The 24,414-nt window shown below is 46.5% G+C and overlaps 1 protein-coding gene across 1 annotated transcript in view; it reads right to left on the bottom strand.

The window, feature by feature from the left end:
* Positions 1-24,414, bottom strand: part of LOC140392259 (uncharacterized) — a 415,817-nt gene that overhangs the window by 203,988 nt on the left and 187,415 nt on the right. The window contains exons 21-24 of the mRNA XM_072477576.1: positions 21,081-21,255; positions 20,892-20,989; positions 19,594-19,768; positions 15,552-15,649 (exon numbers count right to left, since the gene is read on the bottom strand). Of these exons, the coding sequence (XP_072333677.1) occupies positions 15,552-15,649; positions 19,594-19,768; positions 20,892-20,989; positions 21,081-21,255 (546 nt within the window). The remainder of the gene's footprint in view (positions 1-15,551; positions 15,650-19,593; positions 19,769-20,891; positions 20,990-21,080; positions 21,256-24,414) is intronic.

Raw genomic sequence — 24,414 nt, 5'->3', positions numbered from 1 at the left:
AACACTGATATGAAACCAAAACAAAACCACAGACACACCCAAGCTTTTCTCAAAGTGAGACTTAAAGCTGACAGACAGCCCAGCTCCCCACACACTCTGACATCACTGCAGTAATAAACACCCATTTCTTAAAGGTACACCCACTATAGTTATTCTATAAATACACCCATTTCTTAAAGGTACTTTCACATGATACCTCCCCCACCCTGCCCAAGAAAAAAAACAGCATCAACTTCAAGATGGTTTAATTTTTCACTATACTTTAAGAAATGCACACAGTAAATATACATTTTCGTTTCATAAAACAATACATGCAAACAGGTATAATAATATAGTCCATTTTTTTATTCTTCCTCCAACTGGAATCCCTCTCAATTTACAGTCTCTTTGAACAAGGAGGTCTCTGCACGATCCATCCATTTCTCAAAGCCTCGGCAATTCTCTTTAAAGTCGGATACTGTAGTTCAATCTGATCACAGAGTCCCTTGTAATTCTCGAACACAGGAGCATTGGTTATCACAGCTTTCAGGCAGTCAGATGCCTGTTGAAACTCCGCTGTCCAACAAAATTTGACGTTGCTTCAGCAAGTCCATCAGTGGAGCAATCACACGACAGAACATTTGCACAAATGTTCGATCAAGTTCACTCATGCCAAGAAATCGCATTACTTCCCTTTGTCTTGAGGGTATCGCAAACTCCACAATAACTTTTGTTTCACATCCAGTGGGACCATTCGACCCTGTCCGATTGTATGGCCAAGGAAAGTGACTTGGGCTTTTCCAAATTCACTTTTGGCTAGGTTTATCACCACACCCGCCTCCTGAAGTCGATCGAATAACTCCTTCAGATGTTTTAAATGTTCTTTCCATGTCTGGCTAAAAATTAAAGATCGTCGATGTATACCACACAATTGGGTAATCCTGAAACGACTTTGTTAGTTAATCGTTGAAATATGGCTGGGGTGTTTTTCATGCCAAATGGTATAACTTAGAATTGGTATATACCATCTGGAGTCACAAAAGCTGAAATTTCCTTCGCCCTTTCGGATAAAGGTACCTGCCAGTAACCTTTAAGTAAATCCAGTTTGGAAATAAAAGCTGATTGTCCCACTTTCTCAATGCAATCCTCCAAATGTGGGAAAGGATAAGAGTCCGTTCTTGTAACTGCATTAACTTTTCTATAGTCCACACACAACCGTTGGGTACTGTCTGGTTTAGGTACCATCACTATGGGTGAGCTCCATTGGCTGCAACCCACTTCAATTATGCCATTTTTAAGCATACTCTCAATCTCTTTGTTAACTTGTGCCAATTTTAAAGGGTTAAGTCTGTATGGATGTTGTTTGATTGGAACAGCATTTCCCACAACTCCATGTAAAGCCATTTTAGTACTTCCCAATTTATCTCCACAAACTTGCCCACGTGATATCAATAACCCTTTCAGGTCAGTCCGTTTTTCCTCTGGAAGGTAACTCAACAATTTATCCCAATTTTTAAGAACATCCTCATTTTCTAATTTAATTGGAGGTATGTCAAATTCACAGTCATCTGGATTTGGTTCGTCACTTTGAGTTCGAATCATTAAACCCTCCTTTTTTTCTCCTTCCCTTTCAAAGTACCTTTTCAGCATATTCACATGACACACTCAGTGAGTCTTCCTTCTATCTGGTGTTTTTACCACATAATTTACCTCACTTAATTTCCTTTCAATCTGATAGGGTCCACGAACCTTGCTTTAAAGACTCACCTACCACTGGTAACAACACTAAAACTTTGTCTCCACTGGCAAAACTACTAGCTTTGGATTTCTTGTCCGCTACCCGTTTCATCACATTTTGTGCAACTTTTAAATGTTGTCTAGCCAATTCACCTGCTTTATTTAACCGTTCCCTAAAATTTGACACGTAATCCAATAATGTAATTTCCGATTTCTCACTCACCAATTTTTTCTTAATCAATTTAAGTGGTCCTTTTACCTCATGACCAAAAATTAGTTCAAAAGGACTAAATTTGGTAGACTCATTAGGTGCATCCCTAATTGCAAACAGTACGAATGGAATTCCTTTATCCCAATCCTCTGGATAATCATGACAATAAGCCCTCAACATTGTCTTTAATGTCTGATGCCACCTTTCTAATGCTCCCTGCAATTCTGGATGGTACACAGTTGATTTAAATTGTTTTATTCCTAAGCTTTCCATAACTTCTTTGAATAACCTTGAGGTAAAATTTGATCCTTGATCCGATTGCATTTCTGTGGGTAGTCCATATCGAGTAAAGAATTGAAGTAACTCCTCCACAATCTTTTTAGCTGCAATATTACGTACTCGAATGGCCTCTAGAAACCTAGTAGACACATCCATTATAGTCAAAAGATATTGATTCACACTTTTTGTTTTAGAAAGTGGTCCTACGCGATCAATTAGGACCCTTGTAAAAGGTTCTTCAAATGCTAGAATGGGTATTATGGGCGCTTGTTTTATCACTGCTTGAGGTTTCCCTATCACTTGACATGTGTGACATGATTGACAAAATTTAATTACATCTTTATGTAGTCCAGGCCAATAAAAATGTTTTTGTATTTTAGCTTGAGTTTACCTTATTCCCAAATGACCTCCCACTGGTACCTCATGTGCAACTCGCAACACCTCCTTTCTGTACCCTACCGGCAATACTACTTGATGAACTTCTGCCCACTTTTCATCCGTCTGCATATGTAAAGGTCTCCATTTTCTCATCAAGACATCACTTTTACGGTAATAACACTCTGGTATACACTCAGATTACTCTTCCATATATGCTTTCTGAGACATTCATTTTATTTCTACATCTTTCTGTTATAACTGTGCCAATGTTCCTGACTAGAAATATCCGCCTCATCCTCCACCTGTTTTTCTTTTTCAACCATCTGATCAAAAATTGTTTCTGATCATTGCACTTCAACTTCATCTTCACTCTTTGATTTCTCCTCTTGTCTTAACCTGTGACTTTGCGACCTTGTTACTACACAATCTGGAAAAATCCCAGGATATTCGTCCTTCAACACTTCAGTTGTCTGATTTTCCACTGGCTTATGCACCACAGTAGGCACCACTCCCACCTGCGATCCAGCTATATCATTACCCAAGATAAATTGTATTCCTGGACAAGATAGTTTCTCTTTTACTCCTACTACCACTTCACCACTCTTCACTGGACTTTCCAACCTTACCTTATATAATGGAACACTACTCCTCTCACCCTGAATTCCACATATTACCACCTTTTCTGGCAATATTCTTCCCAAACTACATAACTCCTCATCTCTTATCATTAAAGATTGACTAGTTCCCGTATCTCTTAAAATTGTGATTTCTTTACCTGCTCCTCCTGATACACATGAGTAAACTTCACCCACACAAGTAAATTCTTTAAAGAGACCTGGCATCTTTAAAGAGACCTGGCACCTTCTTATCAATCACCTTGATCAGGCTGTACAATCTTTTGTACCTCCTTCGTTTCACTTGGGCTTTCCTTTCCCACTTTAACAAACCCCACTGTCTTATCCTGGTTTACCACAACAGCCTTCCCAGTGCTTTTCTTCAACCACCAACGCTGTGACTTTACATGGTCTAGTTTATTACAGTGAATACATTTAAAACTTTTCAAGGTAGGGAGGTGGAGGTAGTGGTCGCAATGGATGCAGAGAAGGCTTTTGATCGAGTAGAATGGGAATATCTGTGGGAGGTACTGGGACGGTTCTGATTTGGGCGCTGCTTTATTGACTGGGTCAGGTTACTGTATCAGGACCCTGTGGCGAGCATACGGACAAATAGGACAACATCGGACTATTTTAGGCTGCATCGGGGGACGAGACAGGGAAGGGATGCCCCCTCCCCCCCCATTGTTGTTCGTGTTAGCCACAAAGACGCTGGCAATTGCACTGAGAGCTGGAAGGGTGGGGGGGGGGGGGGGGGGGAGGGTTGGAACACAGAGTCTCGCTCTACGTAGACGACCTGTTCCTGTATGTATCGGACCCAGCAGCGGGGATGGAAGAATTCATGGGGATTCTGGGGCAATCTGGCCGTTTTTTGCGGTATAAACTAAATATGGGGGAAAGTGAGATGTTTGCGGCCCAGGCAAGGGGACAGGAGAGGCGACTGGGGGAACTGCCATTTATAGTAGTTGGGGGAAGCTTTCGGTACCTAGGCATTCAAGTGGCATGGGAACGGTTGCACAAACTAAATCTGGTCCGACTAGTAGACCAAATGAAGGATGGTTTTCGGAGGTGGGATGCGCTCCTGTTGTCACTAGCTGGGATGGTCCACACGGTGAAGATGACGGTCCTCCCGAGATTCCGGTTTGTTCTTCGGTGTGTCCCCATCTTTATTCCGCGGTCCTTTTTTAAACGGGTCAACAAAGTAATCACTGGCTTTGTATGGGCAGACAAGACCCCGCGAGTAAAAAAGGGGATGCTTGAGCGGAGCCGGGGGGAGAGTGGGCTGGCGCTGCCAAACTCTTCAGTAATTACTACTGGGCGGCAAATATAGCCATGATCAGGGGAAGTAGGGGGGGGGGGGGGGGGGGGCGGTGGCGGCATGGGAGCGTATGGAGGCGGCTTCATGCAAGGGCAACAGCTTGGGGGCATTGATAACGGTGCCTCTGCCATTCCTGCCAGCACGGTACTCCACCAGCCCCATGGTGGTGGCGGCCCTGAGAGTCTGGTGGCAATGGAGGAGACATGTGGGAGCGGAGGGAGCATCGGTCTGGTCTCCAATCTGTAATAATCACCGGTTTGTCCCGGGAAGGATGGATGGGGGTTTCGGAGATGGCAGAGAGCAGGGATTTAGAGGATGGGGATATGTTTATGGAGGTAAGCTTTACTGGCGTGAGGGAGCTGGAGGAGAAATTTGGATTGGCGAGGGAAAACGAGTTTAGGTACCTGCAGGTGCGAGACTTCCTACCTAGGCAGGTTTCAACTTTCCCGCTCCTACCACCAAGGGGGATACGGGACAGGGTAGTTTCCAGAGTGTGGGTGGGAGAAGGGAAGGTCTCCGACATCTACAAGGAACTCATGGGGTCAGAGGGGACGCAGACGGAGGATCTGAAGCGCAAGTGGAAAGAGGAGTTAGGTGGAGAGATAGAAGATGGTCTCTGGGCGGACGCGCTGAGTATAGTCAAGCATCCACAACATGTGCCAGGCTCAGCCTGATACAGTTTAAGGTTGTTCACCAGGCTCACATGACAGTGGCCCGGATGAGCAGGTTCTTTGGTGTAGAAGATAGGTGTGCGGGAGGACCAACGAACCATGTCCACATGTTCTGGACATGCCCAAAGCTTAGGGAATTCTGGCAGGAGTTTGCAGATGTCATGTCCACGGTGTTAAAAACAAGGGTGGCACCGAGTCCAGAGGTGGCGATTTTCATGGTGTCGGAAGATCCGGGTATCCAGGAAGAGAAAGAGGCAGACGTTCTGGCCTTCGCTTCCCTGGTAGCCCGGAGACGGATATTATTAGCTTGGAGGGATTCGAAGCCCCGAAGTCAGAGACCTGGCTATCTGACATGGCTAGCTTTCTCTGTTTGGAGAAAATCAAGTTCGTCTTGAGAGGGTCAATGTTAGGGTTCGCCCGAAGGTGACAACCGTTCGTCGACTTCTTTGCGGAAAATTAATCGTCAGCAGAAGGGTGGGTGGGGTTAGCTTAGTTTAGTGTAGGGGGTTAATAAAGGTGGGACCTGTAAGGGAGAAAGACGGCTTTTGCACTATGTTTATAAATTCATGTACATTGTTTATTTTGATGTAGTTGTAAAGCCAAAAATACCTCAATAAAATGTTTATTAAAAAAAAATTACTGTATTTTTAGTAACCAGCCAGAAACACATGATTAAATAGGTAGGAAACCTCAATATATAATTCAAAAGTAAATGATTAATTAAGTCGTTTTTAAGGCTCGGTAATATTCTTATGTTTATAGTTTAAAATTTGGCCACTCCCACTTGGTGCTATTTTACAGCCCTGCCAAAATAAACGCCAATTTTATTGGCCTGCTGCATCCACCAGGAGAAGACACACCATTGTGGGAGGGGACGGGAGGATTACATCCTGGCCATGAATTTGCTGCTGTAAGGGAGCAGCCAGACACCACTTGGCCCCATTTGACCTCGACTTTGAATGAATGAAGATTTGTACAAATTCAGATTAGCGAAATATCATGAACTGTCTCATTGTTCCACTACTTGGTGCAATGTACATATATGGCTAAATCCCATAAAGTTAACCCAGTGACAACAAGTTACTACAGAGTTGGGGTTAATGGAATAGACATGCTAATTAGTGATGTCGGCAATGATGCACCTGTGACTTCACAGAAAACCGGCAACTAGGAAAGATGTTCATTCTCAGTCGCCCACCTTGTGCATATTGTACATCATGTGAATAAACTAGTTTTAAATACATTCCCGCATGTGCCTAGAATTCTTCTGTACAATATGTTTGACTTGCACATTCTCTAAACAATGACCAATTGGCTCATTACAAAAGGCCTGATTGAAGATGATGCAATGCTAATTCAAAAGTTACATGTGGGTTTCGAGAACCATCTTGTTTGTTGCTTGCAAGTTTGACTATCGGGGTTAGGACACTGAATGCTCCCTGGGGCAGGATTTCAAGAAATCGCTGTCGGTTCTGAAACCACTGGAAGATGCAAACATCTACCTGGCTTGATCACCTTTTTGAAGTTGTGGAAGTTGGTTGTATATTTTCTAAGTATATATTTTTCCTTTTAAAAATAAACTTATTTTAAAATGTAATCCCCAGAATCAAAATGAAGAAAAATATTATAAAACCTTTGGGATGTCACAAGAGCCACCAGGTTTACTAATTTCCTTGAGGGAAGGAAATATATCGTCCATACTCGTACTGTCCTACAACTCCAGATCCACAGTAATGTGATTGACTCGTAACTGCCCTTTGAAATGGCCAAGCAATTGTATCAAACCTCTCCAGAGACGTTTAATAGAAATATAGCTGGATAGACCATGCAACATTGACTTTGGGACCAGAAATGACAAAGGCACATCTTGCCCAGAAATCTTCACAAAGCTCTTCTCAGTATCATCTGGGGACTTGGGCCAAAATTGGGAGAACTATCAAACAGGCTAGTCAAGGAATTTAACCTTGCAGAGCATTAAACCGTATACTCATATGTTTCAGTCTCTTCCATCACCACTCCTGGGTATGTTTTGTCCCATCAGCAGGACAGACCCAACAAAGGTGAGAGCTCAGTGATATACCGTCTGAAGGAATGGCCTTGGGAGACCTCACTCAACATTGATCCTCTACTTTATTAAGTCTCATGGCATCGAACTAAACCTGGGCAAGGAAATCTGCTAATTACCAGCTACAGCCCTCCCTCAACTGATCAATCAATATACCTCCATTATGAACACTTGAAAGAAGTACGAAAGGTAGCAGAGACAAAATGTACTGTGGTTGGGGAACATCAACATCCATCAAGAGTGGCTTGGTACCAGAGCTACTGACTCATCTGGCATAGTCCTGAAGGAAATAGCTGCCAGGCTTGTGGCAGGTAGTGAGAAAATCAAGAAGGACAAATACCAATTCACCTCACACTCAGTATTTTACCTGTTGCAGATGCATCTTTCCGTGACACTTGGTAAGAATGATTACTGCACAGTCCTTGTGAAGACAACCATGCTGAATGGGATAGATTCAGAAATAATCTAGTAGCTCAGTACAGGACATTCATGAGGTAGGATGGGCTATGTGCAGCAGAATTGTACTCAATAACAATCTGCAACTTCATGGGCCACCACATTCCCCATTCTCACTACCATCAAGATAGGGGATCAACCTTGGTTCAATGAAAAGTGCAAAGGAGCATGCTGGAAACAACACCAGGCACACCATGAAATGAGGTGCTAACCTCGTGAAGCTATAACGTGCATGCCAAACAGCATGCAATGGACACAGATCATTGATCCCAGCAAATTCTACTGCAACCAGTTGCGAATATTGGTGGAAAATTAGACAACTAACCAGGGGAAGAGATTCCACAGGTATTTCCATCCTCAGCACATCAGTGCAAAAGACAAAGCTGAAGCATTTGCAGCCATCTTCAGCCAGAAATGTCAAATGAATGATCCATCTCAGCTTCCTCCTGAAGTATCCAGCATAAATGTCAGTTTTGAGCTAGTTCGTTTCACCCCATGTGATATAAAACAGCCAAAAGCTCTGGGTACTGCAAAGGCTATGAGCCCTGACAATATTCCAGCAATGATACTGAAGACTTGTGCTGCGGAACTAGCTGTTCCCTTAGCCAAGCTGATCTTGTACAGCTACAACATTGGCATCTATTTGGCAATGTGTAAAATTTCCCAGGTATGTCCTGCACACAAAAAGCAGGACAAATCTAACCTGGTATATCATCCCATCTGTCTACTCTCAATCACCAGAAAAGTGATGGAAGGGACTATCAATAGTGCTATCAAGTGGCACTTACATGGCAAGAATCTGCTCACTGACATTCAGTTCGGGTTCTGCTACTCCGTTCCAGATTTCATTTCAAAGGAGCTGAATTCCAGAGGTGAGGCGAGAGTGACAGCCCTTGACATCAAGCTAGCATTTGATCAGGTATGGCATCAAGGAGCCCTAGCAAAAAATGAAGTCAGTGGGAATGAGGGGAAAAACTCTCCACTGATGTTATGCCTAGCACAAAGGAAGATGGTTGTCGTTGTTGGAGGTCAGTCATCTCCACCTCAGGACATCACTGCAAGAGTTCCTCAAGGTAGTGTCCTAGGCCTAACCATCTTCAGCTGCTTCATCAATGACCTTTCCTCTATCATAAGGACAGAAGTGGTTATGGTCAATGATGGTACAAGGTTCAATGCCACTCGGGAGTCTTCAGATACTTAAGTTCACACCACTATGAAGATGTATTTATTGAATAAATTACTTTATTCAGTCGGCTGGACTTATTTATTCACTGAAATATTTGAAAAGAACACTTGCTGAGCAAGGGACACTTAACATACAGCAGTTACTATGTTGCATTTGCAAAAGACACAACCTGCTTTATCACAGAATTGTTTCATATAACTTATGCAGAAAAAGATCATGTTAGCACTTGGAACACAGATACGGTAGAATTTTCTATTTTTTCAGAGTGCTGGCTGCTGTGAGAACACCTGCATGCAGCTCACTGGCTTTTCGCACCAGATAATCTAGCATTCTGTGCAAAACAAAGGACGTGGCCCATGCCAACACGCTGGAGGCCAGGGCTGGAATAAATCGGCAACACAGCGAATCCCGATATCAGGGTGCCGTTTTTAAAGGGCACCCCGATCTCTGATTAAAAAACAATGAAAGTGACCCCTCAGCATTAAATCAACATCCAATCTCCCTAATTATTTTCCTTAATGTTTACTTGGTCAGGTTTTAAGATCTGATTCTGCAGAGTTTTATTTATTGTTTGCATGCTGGGTGTGTTCTGTATTTGTGTTGTTTTTGCATTAGTGGTTAGTTGGACATACTCATACATTTTGAACCAACTATTAACAGTTTCTGCATCTTCACCGGAGTTAGTTTTAGCAATAAAACTAACTCTTTACTTGTTAAGGAACCTGGCTGGCTTATTTCTCACACTCAGCTATACCCCATTGAGTATATATATCATAGAATTTACAGTGCAGAAGGAGGCCATTCGGCCCATTGAGTGCACCGGCCCTTGGAAAGAGCACCCCACTTAAGCCCACGCCTTCGCCCTATCCCAGTAACTCCACCTAATTATTTTTTTGGACACTAAGGGCAATTTATCATGGCCAATCCACCTAACCTGCACATCATTTTGGACTGTGGTAGGAAATGGGAGCACCTGAAGGAAACCCACCCAGACACTGGGAGAACGTGCAGACTCCGCACAGACAGTGACCCAAACTGGGAATCAAACCTGGAGCTGTGAAGCTAGATTGCTAACCACTATGCTACCATGCTGCCCATCCATTCATATATTGAAGCAACGACATCATCTTTTTAAATTCAAACTGTTGCAAACAACCCACGAGAGGGACAAAGAGAGAAATCAGTCCATCCCTCCTGACCTAGTCTTAACCATGCCTACATTCACCAAGACCTGGGCAACATTTAGTCTTAAACTGACAAGTGGCAAGTAACATTCGTACCACACTAGTGCCAGGCTATGACAGTCACCAGCAAGGCACAATGGAACCACCTCCCCTTGGCTATTAATGGGGTTATCATTCCTGAATCCTCCACTTTCAACATCCCAGGCATTACCAGTAATCAGATACTTAACTGGACCCGTCATATAAATATTTGTGATTACACGAGCGGGCAAAAGGCCAGATATTCTGTGGCCGGTTACTACGGTCCTTTCTCTCTAAAGCCCAGTCAGGAATGCAATACTTAGAAGTTGGTGGGGGTGGTAGCCACCACTGTTGTATTGTATATAACCGCATACAAGGGGTATTACGGTAAGGCCCCTGTACAACAGGTACGGGGGTCGATCCCTGCCAACTGGCTCCGCCCAATAGGCGGAGTATAAATGTGGGCTCTCCAAGCTGCAGCCATTTCGGCAGCAGCTGCGGGAGGCTGCACATCTCTGCGTAATAAAGCCTCGATTGCACTCCACTCTCGTCTCGTCGTAATTGATAGTGCATCAATTTATTACGCAGAGATTGTACAATGATGGATCTCCGCATCAAGCCTGATCGCCTGCAGCTGCACCCTCAAGCAGACAATGCCAAGTCGGCCTTCGCACATTGGCTAGCTTGCTTTGAAGCATACATCGGATCTGCGACAGAACCACCCTCAGAGGCACAGAAGCTCCAGATCCTTTACACGCGGCTGAGCTCCGATATCTTTCCCCTCATCTGGGATGCGCCGACCTACGCGGAGGCCATGGTGCTACTTCTGCAGACAGACAAAACACCACCGGCAGCGCTGCCAGGCGCGACGCGCTCTGCAAGACCTGCGGGAAGAAAGGACATTTCGCTGCTGTGTGCCAGGCCCGCTCGATCGCCGCTATTGTCCCTGCAACCCCTAAATGTGACCTGTGGGCGCCACCATCTTCCTCGCCTCAGACCACGTGTGGCCCGTGGGCGCTGCCATCTTGCTCGCCTCACAACACGTGCGGCCCGTGGGCACCGCCATTTTGCTCGCCATCTTGTTTGCCTCACAACACGTGCGGCCCATGGGCGCCGCCATCTTGACTGCCTCAGGACACGTGCGGCCCATGGGCGCTGCCATCATCCCCGCCTCCGGACCCCTGCTCGTCGGCCACCTCATCGGGCCGCTCATCGCCTGCGACCGCCACCGACCACCCACGTCTCGCCTCCATCACGATCGACCAGTCCCGACCGCACAACCTCGCGACCGCGTCGACGACAGTGAAGGTCGATGGGCACAAGATATGCTGCCTTCTGGACTCCGGGAGCACTGAGAGCTTCATCAATCCTGATACGGTTAAAGTGCTGCTCCCTCACGGTACACCCTATTAACGAGGAAATCTCCCAGGCCTCCGGATCCCACTCTGTGGCGATCCGGGGCTTCTTCACCGCCGCCCTCACCATCCATCGCATAGAGTTCAGCCACTTCCGGCTCTACGTCCTCCCCGACCTCTGCGCAGCCTTGTGACTCGGCCTGGACTTCCAGTGCAACCTCCAGAGCCTAACCCTGAAATTTGGCATGCCCCTACCACCCCTTACTGTCTGCAGTCTCAAGACCCTTAAGGTCGACCCGCCTTCTCTGTTTGCAAACCTCACCCCGGATTGCAAACCCGCCACCACCAGGAGCTGATGGTACAGCGCTCAGGACAGGACCTCCATCAGGTCTGAGGTCCAGCGGCTGCTACGGGAAGGTATTATCGAGGCCAGCAACAGCCCCTGGAGAGCCCAAGTGGTAGTTGTGAAAACTGGGGAGAAAAACAAGATGGTCGTTGACTACAGTCAGACCATCAATCAGTACACGCAGCTCGACGCATACCCCCTCCCACGCATATCTGATGTGGTCAATCAGATTGCACAGGACCGGGTCTTCTCGACAGTGGACCTGAAATCTGCCTACCATCAGCTCCCCATTCGCAAGCCCGTACACCACGTTTGAAGCGGACGGCCGCCTTTACCACTTCCTTAGGGTTTCCTTTGGCATCACTAATGGGGTCCCGGTCTTCCAACGGGAGATGGACCGAATGGTTGACCGGTACGGGCTGCGGGCCACCTTCCCGTATCTGGATAACGTCACCATCTGCGGCCACGACCCGCAGGACCACGACGCTAACCTTTCCAAATTCCTCCACACTGCTAAACTCCTCAACCTAACCTGCAACAAGGAGAAGTGAGTGTTCAGCACGAACCGATTAGCCATCCTCGGCTATATGGTCCAGAACAGAGTGCTAGGGCCCGGCCCCGATCGCACGCGCCCCCTCATGGAACTGTCCCTTCCCCACTGCCCCCAAGGCCCTCAAACGATGCATGGGCTTCTTCTCGTACTACGCCCAGTGGGTCATAGAATCATAGAATTTACAGTGCAGAAGGAGGCCATTCGGCCCATCGAGTCTGCACCGACTCTTGGAAAGTCCCTAACTATGCGGACAAGGCGCACCCACTCATCCACTCCTTGACGCCCTTTACTCCATTCGGTCCGTCCTTTGCACTGTGACGAATGAAACTCCCCATGAATGTCTCTGCTTTCCCCAGGAAGTCCACCTCCGGGGTTTCGCTCCCAACGTTGCTGGCAGCTCCAGGACCCGTTCTCCTCTGCAAGCACGTGTGGCTACACGAGGCGGACCCGTTGGTTGAGAGGGTTCAGCTACTTCACGCGAACCTGCAGTACGCCTACGTAGCATACCCCGATGGCTGCCTAGACACAGTCTCCCTCAGGGACCTGGCACCAGCTGGGTCCCCACACCCCCTCCCTCTGCCCCGGAGCTACCCTCCCTCCCCCCTGCGCACCCACCACAGCCCCCACTCCAGGACGATCCGTCCTCTCCTTGGTCCCACCCAGGGATGAAGATGAGGTCGACACGCTCCTGGAGTGAGCGATGACCGAACCGATGGCGAAATCGCTACCAGAACTGCGGCGTTCGCACCGACGGATCAAGGCGCCCGATCGCCTGAATTTGTAAACTTTTCCTTAAAATGTTAAACACCTGAATGTAAATAGTTGTCCATCACTCCCGCTGGACTCTTTTTAACAGTGGGTGAATGTGATAATCACCACTGTTATATTGTATATACCGCATACGAGGGGTATTATGGTAAGGCTCCTGTACTACAGGTGGGGGGGTAGGTCCCTGCCTGCTGGCTCCGCCCAGTAGGCGGAGTATAAATGTGTGGGCTCTCTGAGCTGCAGCCATTTCGGCAGCAGCTGCGGGAGGCTAAACATCTCTGAAATAAAGCCTCGATTACAATCTACTCTCGTCTCGTCGTAATTGATAGTGCATCAGTGGGTGAGTGCATTATAACAACTTACAAAGGCCTTTGACACCATCCAGTACAAGTTAGCTCACTCGATCGGCACCACATCCACCAACAACGCAGCAGTGTGTACCAGCTACAAGATGCACTGTGGCATCTTGCGTAGGCTCCCCTGACAGTGCCTTCCAAACTCATGACCCTTCAACTAGAAAACAAGAGCCTAACAAGCACATCGGAGCACCAGCATCTGGAAGTTCTCTCCAAATAACATACTCCCCTTTCTTATTAGCCTTCAATTAGTTTTATTTATAAGCGATTGCTTCTGCTGGTCAGGGAGTCTAAAATATGAGAGCACAGTCTCAGGACTGAGATGAGAAATTTCTTCACGCAGAGGGTTGTGAATCTTTTGAATTGTCGACCCGAGAGGGTTGTCAATGCTCCATCATTGAATACATTTGAGCCGGTGTCGATTTTTGGGGTCACGGATTTAAGGAATATGGGGAGCCCAAGGTCAGCTATATCATATTAAACGCGAAGCAGGCTCCTTTGACCGTGTGGTCTGCTTCTGTTTCCTATCTTCTTATGTACCATACTGTCTTGGAACTATATTGTTGTTCCTTCATTTTCACTGAATCAAAATCCGGGAGCACGATTTAACGGCTTTGGTGTGTGTAGCGCACAAAGACTCCGTGAGACGAATAGAGTGAAGTCGATGAGGCTTTATTAAGCGTGTCTGTTCCCCAGCAGCCCGATAGTAAACTGGCCTGCGGGGGAAGGCACCGGCTTCTTATACTTCGCCTTCAGGGCGGAGCTTGAGGTCAACGGCCAACCAGGACCCGGGATCTGCCAGCCAATGACATTAGGGCTTCCAGTCCCACATGACCCCCAATACATACTACCACAGTGTGCCCGCCTTGGACTTGGTGTCAGGAAGAGGCCGTTGAATCTCGTGAGGCCTCTCGCTCGATTTGCGATGCTCAAAACGTCCGCAAGATTTTTTAAATCTTGCAAGATGTCACAGTCTGGATCATGCCCTCACTGGACATAATCTGCCATTAGGCTCATTTTAAAAACATTCGAGGGATTCTCTCATTGCTCAGAATCTAAAGGCCATGCCTCGGAAACCTGACAGGATGCCATTTAGTACTCATTTCCACAAATCTGGACCAGTTGTAATGGCATATAATGGGATCTCCCAGGCCTGGGCATCTTGCCACTGCCAGCTGGACACCCTGGTAGAGACATTGTCGGGTGGCAGTGCCAGGGTATCTGGGTACCAGGTTGGCAGTGTCAGGGATCAGACCCGGGAGGCTGGGGCCTTAGCAGGTGGAGGAGGCTATTTCTGGGTGCCTCCCTGGGGTTCGAGGAGGAGGATGGATCATAAATGGGAGAGGGGCGGGGGAAGATGAGGGAAGCCAGACAAAATGGCATCCTTATTTGCGAGGAGCCTTTCCTAATGGGTTCATCAGCAGAAAATGACTGTGAGTGCGGCCTTGCCGGAGAGAAACAACCCGAGGCCAAAGAAACCCAGCAAAGTGACGTTGAATAATGGGCTATTTCCCTGCGCTGCAGACACAGAGAAACACCTCGCGAAACACACTCAAAGCCGGACATAAATTTTTTTCCGGTTGAATCATGCCCCTGGAATCCTCTACCAAACAGCACTGTCTCTGTACCTACAAGACATGGACTCCAGCTAGAATGTGACCCATCACCACCTTCTCAAGGGCAATCAAGGATGGACAACACATGCTGGCCTCGCCAGTGACGCTGATGCCCCATTAACAAAAAGAAATGTTGTACACGACCAAAGATACAGTGTATTTGAGATTTCCAGCATCAGCATATTTTGATTTTGTAAATGTTTGGTTTGTACTGACTGCTTCCTGGAATGCTAAAACAAGATTAACCCCCTGGGTTTTGAATTTCTATCACTGGATGATGCAGTCGCAGAGTATGCAGTACATCTGAAGCTGGAGAAGGTTCAGGGTGTTTAACACTGCAATAATATCTTCAATTTGAACAGCAAACTGAAATCAATTGCTCACTGAACACCCAGCACAACTACAGTGCTGATTGTGGAATAGTTCTAAAACATCTTTTTCAAATGATCAGTACTTACAAAAGGATTCAGGACAGGTAAATCGTATTCTGTAATCTTCACAGTGCCCATCATCTTGTTCTTCATTTACACAAGTGAATCCATCAGATATGCTGCACCTGATAATCCAGAATGGGAGGGTGAAATAATGTTTTCGGCTGAAACAATTAACAATTCATATCATCCAACCTCTCTCTCCACCTCTCCCCTTCCCACCCTGCTCCTGGAGCTGGCTGGCAGGTGGGACAGTGTGAGTTGGGAGAAGGGGCGGAGAGGGTGGAAAAGGCACCATATGCACTGCCTGCTGCCACTGGTACTTTACCAGTGTAGTGTCGAGCCCGAGAAACCATATGCTCGTGGGCCAGCTGAATCCCTTAAGTGGGCAATTAATGATCAATTAAAAGCCTCCACATGGGTGCCTGGGCAAAGTGGCAAGGCCATGTCCCCTATGATTTTGATATTTTACACCCCCTCCAACCCCCCCCCCCCCCCCCCCTTTTCCGGTATAGTGACAGAATGGTTAGCACTGCTGCCACACAGTGTCAGGGACCCGGGTTCGACTTTGACCTTGATGTTCGTATGGACTTTACACGTTCTCCCTGTGTCTGCGTGGGTTTCCTTTGAGTGCTCCAGTTCCCTCTCACAGTCCAAAGAGGTGCAGGTTAGGTGAATTGGACTTGCTAAATTGCCCTTTAATGTCCAAAGGAACATTACAGAAATGACTGAGGAAGCGAGGGAAACGCGACGGTCTGCAGGTGAGACTGAAGCAACGCGGTTTCAAGACTCCTCTCCCCAGCATACTCCTGCCAAACGTACAAGCGATTGAAAACAAGCTGGATGAACTTAACGCTAGACTTACCTCTCAGAGGGAAGTAAGAGACTGCTGTGTGCTCTGTTTCACAGAGACATGGCTCACTCCCGTCTCACCGGACTGTGCCATACAACCTGAAGGCTTCTGAATTCACAACCTGAAGGCTTCTCCATTCATCGGGCGGACCGCACCGCGTCATCAGGCAAAGCAAAGGATGGAGGGGTTTGCCTCCTCCTCAACTCCTGATGCTTGGATGTGGCGACCTACTGCTCTCCGGACCTGGAATACCTAAACGTGAAGCGCCGCCCATACTACCTTCCACGTGAGTTCACTTCACCCATTAATACAGCGGTCTACATCCCAGTCCAGGCAGAAATGAAGAAGGTGCTGGATGAACTGTACACAGTTATAAACAACTACAAAACAGAACACCCGAAGGCTTTGTTCATCTTGGCCGGGGACTTCAACAAAGCCAACCTCAAGAGTGTCCTGCCAAAATTCCACCAGCACATCTGACCCACCAGGGGCGACAGCACTCATGACCACTGCTACTCAGAAATCAAGGGCGCCTACCGTTCCATCCCCCGACAGCAGTTTGGGAAATCAGGCCGTAAGACGGTGCTCCTTCTCCCGGCATTCAACTCAGAAGGTTGTGCAGTGCTGGTCTGAGGAAACAGAAGAGCTCCTAGTGACTGCTTGGAGACAGTGGACTGGTCCGTATTTAAGAACTCAGCGACCAACTTAAATGAGTATGCCACTACCGTCACAGACTTCATCAGCAAATGTGTGGATAGCTGCGTGCCAAAGAAAGTAGTACGTACGTCCCCAACCGGAAACCATGGCTCATTCACTAGATTGACTCCCTACTTAAGGACAGGTCTGAGGCGTTCAAGTCAGGTGACCCTGACCTATACAGGAAATCCAGGTACGACCTCCACAAAGCCATCCGAGATGCCAAGAGAGAATATCAGACCAAGTTAGTCACAGACTAGCGTTACAGACTCTCAGCGGTTGTGGCAAGGCCTAAACAACATAACGAGCTACAAAGCAAAGCCGAGCAGTATCTCCAGCAGCAGCGCACCCCTCCCCGATGAACTCAATGCATTCTATGCTCGGTTCGAGCAGGAAATCAACGATTCGCTGTCAAGTGCCCCAGCAGCCCATAGCACACCCATATCCACCATCACAGCTTCCAAAGTCAGATCGGCTTTCCAGAAAGTGAACCCTCGGAAGGCGACGGGTCCAGACGGGATCCCCGGTCGTGCACTAAGAGCCTGCATGGATCAGCTGGCAGATGTGTTCACGGATATCTTTAACCTGTCCCTACTCCGCTCCAAGGTCCCCACCTGCTTCACGAAGACCACCATCATACCGGTGCCAAAGAAAAACCAGGCAACGTGCCTCAATGATTACCATCCGGTGGCCCTGACTTCAGTCAAAATGAAGTGCTTTGAGAGGCTGGTCATGAAGCGTTATCACCTCCATACTCCCAGAACGCCTTGATCCACAACAATTCGCATACCACCGCAACCGATCCACAGCAGAAGCCATCTCCCTGGCACTACACTCATCCCTAGAGCATCTCGACAACAAGGACTCCTACATCAGACTCCTATTTATTGACTTCAGCTCCGCCTTCAACAGCATAATCCCAGCCAAGCTCATATCAAAGCTTCAAAACCTAAGACTTGGCTCCTTACTCTGCAACTGGATCCTCGACTTTCTTACCCACAGACCACAATCATTAAGAATAAAAAACAACACCTCCTCCACAATAGTCTCAATACCGGGGCTCCGCAGGGCTGCGTACTTAGCCCCTACTATACTCCCTGTACACACGACTGCGTGGCAAAACTTGGTTCCAACTCCATCAACAAGTTTTCTGACGATACGACCATAGTGGGCTGGATTTCGAATAACGACAATTCAGAATACAGGAGGGAGATTGAAAACCTAGTGGAGTGGTGCAGCGACAACAATCTATCCCTCAATGCCAGCAAAACTAAAGAGCTGGTCATTGACTTCTGAAAGCAAAGTACTGTACACACCCCTCTCAGCATCAATGAGGCCGAGGTGGAGATGGTTAGCAATTTCAAATTGACAGGGGTACACATTTCCAAAAATCTGTCCTGGTCCACCCATATTGACGCTGCCACCATGAAAGCACAACAGTGCCTATACTTTCTCAGAAAAATAGGCATGTTCACATTAACTCTTACCAACCTTTACAGATGCACCATAGAAAGTATCCTATCTGGCTGCATCACAGCCTGGTATGGCAACTGCTCAGCCCAAGACCGCAAGAAACTTTAGAGAGGCGTGAACACAGCCCAGTCCATTACACGAACCTGCCTCCCATCCATTGACTCCATCTACACCTCCCACTGCCTGGCGAAAGCAGGCAGCATAATCAAAGACCCCTCCCACCCAGTTTACTCACTCTTCCAACTTCTTCCATCGGGCAGGAGATACAAAAGTCTGAGAACACACACGAACAGACTCAAAAACAGCTTCTTCCCCGCTGTTACCACACTCCTAAACGACCCTCTTATGGACTGACCTCATTAACACTACACCCCTGTATGCTTCACCCAATGCCGGTGTGATGTAGTTACATTGTGTACCTTGTGTTGCCCTATTATGTTTTTTTTTCATGTACTTAATAATCTGTTGAGTTGCTCGCAGAAAAATAATTTTCACTGTACCTTGGTACACGTGACAATAAACAAAACCCAATCCATTCCAAGGTTTGGTGGGGTTACAGGGATAGGTTTGGGGATTTGGCCTAGGTAAGGTGTTCTTTCCGAGGGTTGGTGCAGACTTGATGGGCCGAATGGCTCCTTCTGCACTGTATGGATTCAAAGGCTGCCCTCTCAGCACCAGCACTCGTGTTATCTCCCGTGCTCTGCAGAGTCTGACTCCTGAGCCACCAAGCCAGGGCCTGCCAGCTTGACCCCACCTAAAACTCTAAACTCACCTCTATATCTGTCTGCATGGTTCCACTTCAGTGCACCCGGTGGCACAGTGTAAACAGGATAGCGAGTTCCCATTTGATTGGCTGACAGTTTTCCTAGGTGGTCAGAAACCCTATCCTAAGCCATTTAACAGCCCAACTCCCATTAAATCACTTCTGGGAAACCCAGACAGAGATCCCCGATGTTTAAGCTGGGGGTTTGGAGCCACTGCCTCCATGTAAAATTCCCTCACACTCTTCAAAATAAAATCATAAATAAGGGAAGAATCATTATTTACTCAGGTATGTTTTCTCCAGTGCTTGACCCTGGAATTCCTGATGTTGTTTCCACTTCACAATCGGTTGGGTTATTGCAGATCTGATTAGGATATTCATTTCGGAGATTCACAAGATCTTCATAGTCACCATTACCTGATGGATCATCACGATCAAACCATTGGGTTTGGCAGTTGCCTGATTTATGGAGAAAATACATGGTATAAATAATACTTTTAAAGATGGATTGTCTGGTTTAAATTAATTAAGTAAAATATAGGTTATATTTGGTAAACATCTCTTTCATTGCCCATCCTTACATTTCCTTGAGAAAGTGGTGGTGACATTGAGAGTTTTTGACTCGATGGACCGAGTGGCCTAATTTTTCTCCTATGTCTTATGGTCTTATGGAAGAATAGTGCCATTAAATGTGCATCCTACTCCATGGGGGAACACCAGGACATTTTTCAAGAAGCAGTTGGATATAGCTTTTGGGACAAAGGGGATCAAAGGACAGGATCAGACTGTTGAGTTGGATGATCAGCCATGATCATAATGAATGGTGGAGCAGGCTTAAAGCCGACTGTCCTCCTGCTCCTATTTTCTATGTGTCCCATATTCAGGACAGCTACATGTGCAGGAAGAATGTTCAGTTTGAGGAGATCAAGCTCTAAGTTTCGGAGCATTAACAGCAATTGGTGACAATGCAATATCTGTGAGGCTGAGTGTTTTGTGGATGACAGGTTTATAGAGATGACCATGCTGGAGCTTAAAGATATGTGGCTAGAGGGCAGACAAACAAGACAGGTAGTGCAAGAGCCCTTTGCGCACATCTCGTTCTGCAACTGGTATTCAGTTCTGAACACCAGTGAGGATAATGATGCCTCTGGAATGTGCAATCAGAGCCAACTGCACTGTACCATTTGCGGCTTTGGTGTAGGGTGTGTGTGTGTGTGGGGGGGGGGGTACTGGAGAAAGACTGGGAAACCAATAGTGATTGCATATTCAATAATTAGGGGAACAGGTCTGAGGGTTGTAGGGCTGGATGAGATTCAATCTCATTTAATTCCTGAAAGGAAACATTCAGCCTGAACTCAGTACATCTTGCAGTAAAAGAATTGGAATTGTTAGATTTTGATGCTGAGACTGTTCCAGAGCAGTTAACATTCAGAAATCCCTCAATGTTTAATATGCACAGTTCAATTCTAACCAGAGATTGAAACCATATTTTTCTTATTTAAACACGCAGCAAAATGACACTCTTTCCAAAGTGGGCAACTAAAGTTCAATGAATCAACTTTGACAAATGTCGAAGACTTACAAAAAGCTTCCGGGCAGGTAAATCGTATTTTGTAATCTTCACAGCTCCCATCTTCTTGCTCTTTATTGACACAAGAAAATCCATTTGAAATGCTGCAGCTGTTTAATACAGAACAGGAGTTTGTGAAACCGCAGTTGCTTCAAGTCATGTTCTCCGAAATAAATAAAAATTGAAAAAATTATTATTTACTCAGAAATGTTGTCTCCAGTGGAGTAGATTGAAACCCCTGATGTTGTCTCCACTTCACAGGCAGTTGGGTTATTGCAGATTTGATCAGGATAGTCATTTCGGAGATTCACAAGATCTTCAAAATCCCCATCCCCTGAAGGGTTATCGCGATCAAACCATTGGGTTTTACAGTTACCTGTTTAAGAAACAGATAATACCGTTAACACTATTGAGTTTAGAGTTGAAGTATTTGACATTGCTGGAGAAAAACCTAAGTAAAAAGATTCCATGTGAAAAAGATGCAGCTACAGAGAAATTAAACAAATCATAATCAGTATTAGTTCCTTTTTGCAATTGCAAAATCTTTTTACAGATCTGGAACTCCATTTTAGTACCGCATAGTCTCAGGTCAGATGGATTAAATAGTAATGAAAGATCTGTCAGTTGTGTAACACAAATTTGACTTCTTCACAAGCAACAGCAGGTTAACGTAGGTAATAATTTCTGTTTTGCACTTTTAATACTTAAGGATGATCATAAACACCACAAAGCACTAATTAAAGAAGGGCAGGGGATTTCTCCTGGTGTTCTAACCAAGACCTATGTTTGTCAGCTTCAGTTTCTACATATGATGTTTCTGTATACAAAAGGTTTGACTTAGTCCGCAAGAGACTTGTGATATATAGTATCGTTTTGCTGAAACTATTGTTCAGAAATAGAGATTGTTTAAGTAATTTATAATTGTATTGTGAGTATCAGAAATAAGGTTTGATATAAGTTTAAGCTTTATTTGGGTTTTTTGTATTTGTTTGCAGGAAGAGGGGTAAAACTTAATTTAGCTTCATGATAAACACAAATGCCTACAAGTCAGTAAATCTTAATTTCACTTTAAACTTTGCCTGCATTGTAATTAAGGCTTTACGACACAAAAGCAATTACAGGCATTTTAAAAAAAATCAAAATTGTGGCTTCACAAATAGAGGCCCATACTGAAAAGCAAAAGCACTTGTGTTTCAGTCTGGAACCAGGGGCGAAATTCTCCGGAAACGGCGCGATGTCCGCCGACTGGCACCCAAAACGGCGCAAATCAGACGGGCATCGCGCCGCCCCAAAGGTGCGGAATGCTCCGCATCTTTGGGGGCCGAGCCCCAACATTGAAGGGCTAGGTCGGCGCCGGACAAATTTCCGCCCCGCCAGCTGGCGGAAAAGGCCTTTGGTGCCCCACCAGCTGGCGCGGAAATGACATCTCCGGGCGGCGCATGCGCGGGAGCGTCAGCGGCCGTTGACAGCTTCCCACGCATGCGCAGTGGAGGGAGTCTCTTCTGCCTCCGCCATAGTGGAGGCGGAGGCGGAAGGGAAAGAGTGGCCCCACGGCACAGGCCCACCTGCGGATCGGTGGGCCCCGATCGCGGGCCAGGCCACCGTGGGGGCACCCCCCGGGGCCAGATCGCCCCGCGTCCCCCCCCAGGACCCCGGAGCCCGCCCGCGCCGCCTTGTCTCGCCGGTAAGGTAGATGGTTTAATTTACGCCGGCGGGACAGGCATTTTAGCGGCGGGACTTCGGCCCATCCGGGCCGGAGAATCGAGCGGGGGGGGCCCGCCAACCGGCGGGGGGTCGGAGAATCCCTCCCCTGATTCTGAACAAAGTACTGTTCACTGAAGTTAAAGGAGCAGAGCGGGGCTCCCAGTTAAAGACAGAGCTACAAGATACAGGCCTGGAAACACAATCTAGTGAGAAGCCAGGTATCTAAAGTAATCCTAAGATCGGTGACATCTTAATACAGCCTGTGCAGCAGTGATGTTCTGTTGGTGCGGCTGAGTACCAGAGAGATTATGTGAGTGCACATGTTGATCCAGGACAGAGGAGTACTGATAGGAGAGGTTGTGTGGGAAAGGATTTCAATGTGTGATTTTCGATAATGAAGTTTGGAAACTCTCATGCGTCATCCATGGGTGCCATTAGTCACTTCATAGAGTTTGCAGTACATAAGGAGGCCATTCAGCCCTTGAAAAGAGCACCCTACTTAAGGCCACACCTCCACCTTATCCCAGTAACCCGACCGAACCTTTTGGACACTAAGGGGAAATTTAGCTTGGCCAATCCACCTAACCTGCACGTCTTTGGATTGTGGAAGGAAACCGGAGCAGTCGGAGGAATCCCATGCTGACACGGGGACAAAGTGCAGACTCCACACACAGTCATCTAAGACCGGAATTGGACCGAGGACCCTGGAGTTGTGAGACAGCAGTTCTAATCACTGTGCCACCATGCCGCTCAGAATGGTTTCAGAATGTGATGTGTCTGACTACATCTTGCCCATTAGTTTACATGGACTGTGTACATTAGAGTATAAGATAAAGTTTATAACTTGTGTTACCCATACAAATCTGTATATATCTGTAAAGGTATAGCTGAGGTGAAGTATATAATGATTAATCTTTTTTAATTTAATACATGTTTTATTCTTTTGTTAAAAGTTATTTGGCTGTCCTATGACTCTGTTCATTTACATCTCTAAACAAAAAATGAAAGGTTATGATCTAGCAAGCTGGGTTCCACTCTGGGATCTAACATGCCCAGTAGTAACATCAGCTGGGATTGTAACACTATTTATTTACACTGTTTACCAGGCATCATTGTAATTACATAGTATTCAGGACAGGCTATTCTGCACCTAGTTCCCTTTGAGCCTTTTGGTCATCTGACCCCTATGTTACACAATTAATATGGTTTCACATTAACATAACTATTAACCCATTAACTCTACATCCCCCCCCCCTCCAAGTATAATCTCAAAACTGTTGCGTTATGTTGTTAAATTATTTGCACTCCCTCCATATCTCTGCAACCGCCCCCCCCCCCCCCCCCCCCCCCCTCCCTCCACAAAGTCATAAGATCATAGGTTGAGCTAGCTTGTCAGATGCTTTGATACCACTCCCTGATCTGGAACCAAGTATCCCCATTTAGGCTAGTTGAGGTAAAACTGGTTCTTGGACCTGAGAAGGATTTCTCAAGGTATTTTCAGTCAAGACTGTGTTGTCAGTATTGTCATGATGAAGCTGAAAGAATTGGCTCCAAGTAGTACCTCGGGGAATCAGGTCTTTCTGTTCGTATAATTCCGACTGGCAAGTCAACAAGGTATGATCGTGATTGCTGGGTTTGGTGTATGACTGCACCTTACACCTGATAATCTCTGATCCAGATATTGTGTCTGGTGCTAAAGTGGGCAGTGTCCATCCCCTACATTGGCAATTATACCAAGTGGACTGCCTCTCTTTGAGCATCTGATCATGGCAGCTTACTCAGTCATGGCCAGGCAAAGTAATGTTTGTATTGGAGTGAATGAAGTAGGGTT

Source organism: Scyliorhinus torazame, chromosome 16 (genome assembly GCF_047496885.1).
Source record: "Scyliorhinus torazame isolate Kashiwa2021f chromosome 16, sScyTor2.1, whole genome shotgun sequence".
NCBI classification, from domain to species: Eukaryota; Metazoa; Chordata; class Chondrichthyes; order Carcharhiniformes; family Scyliorhinidae; genus Scyliorhinus; species Scyliorhinus torazame.
This window is presented reverse-complemented; position numbering and strand designations above follow the sequence as displayed.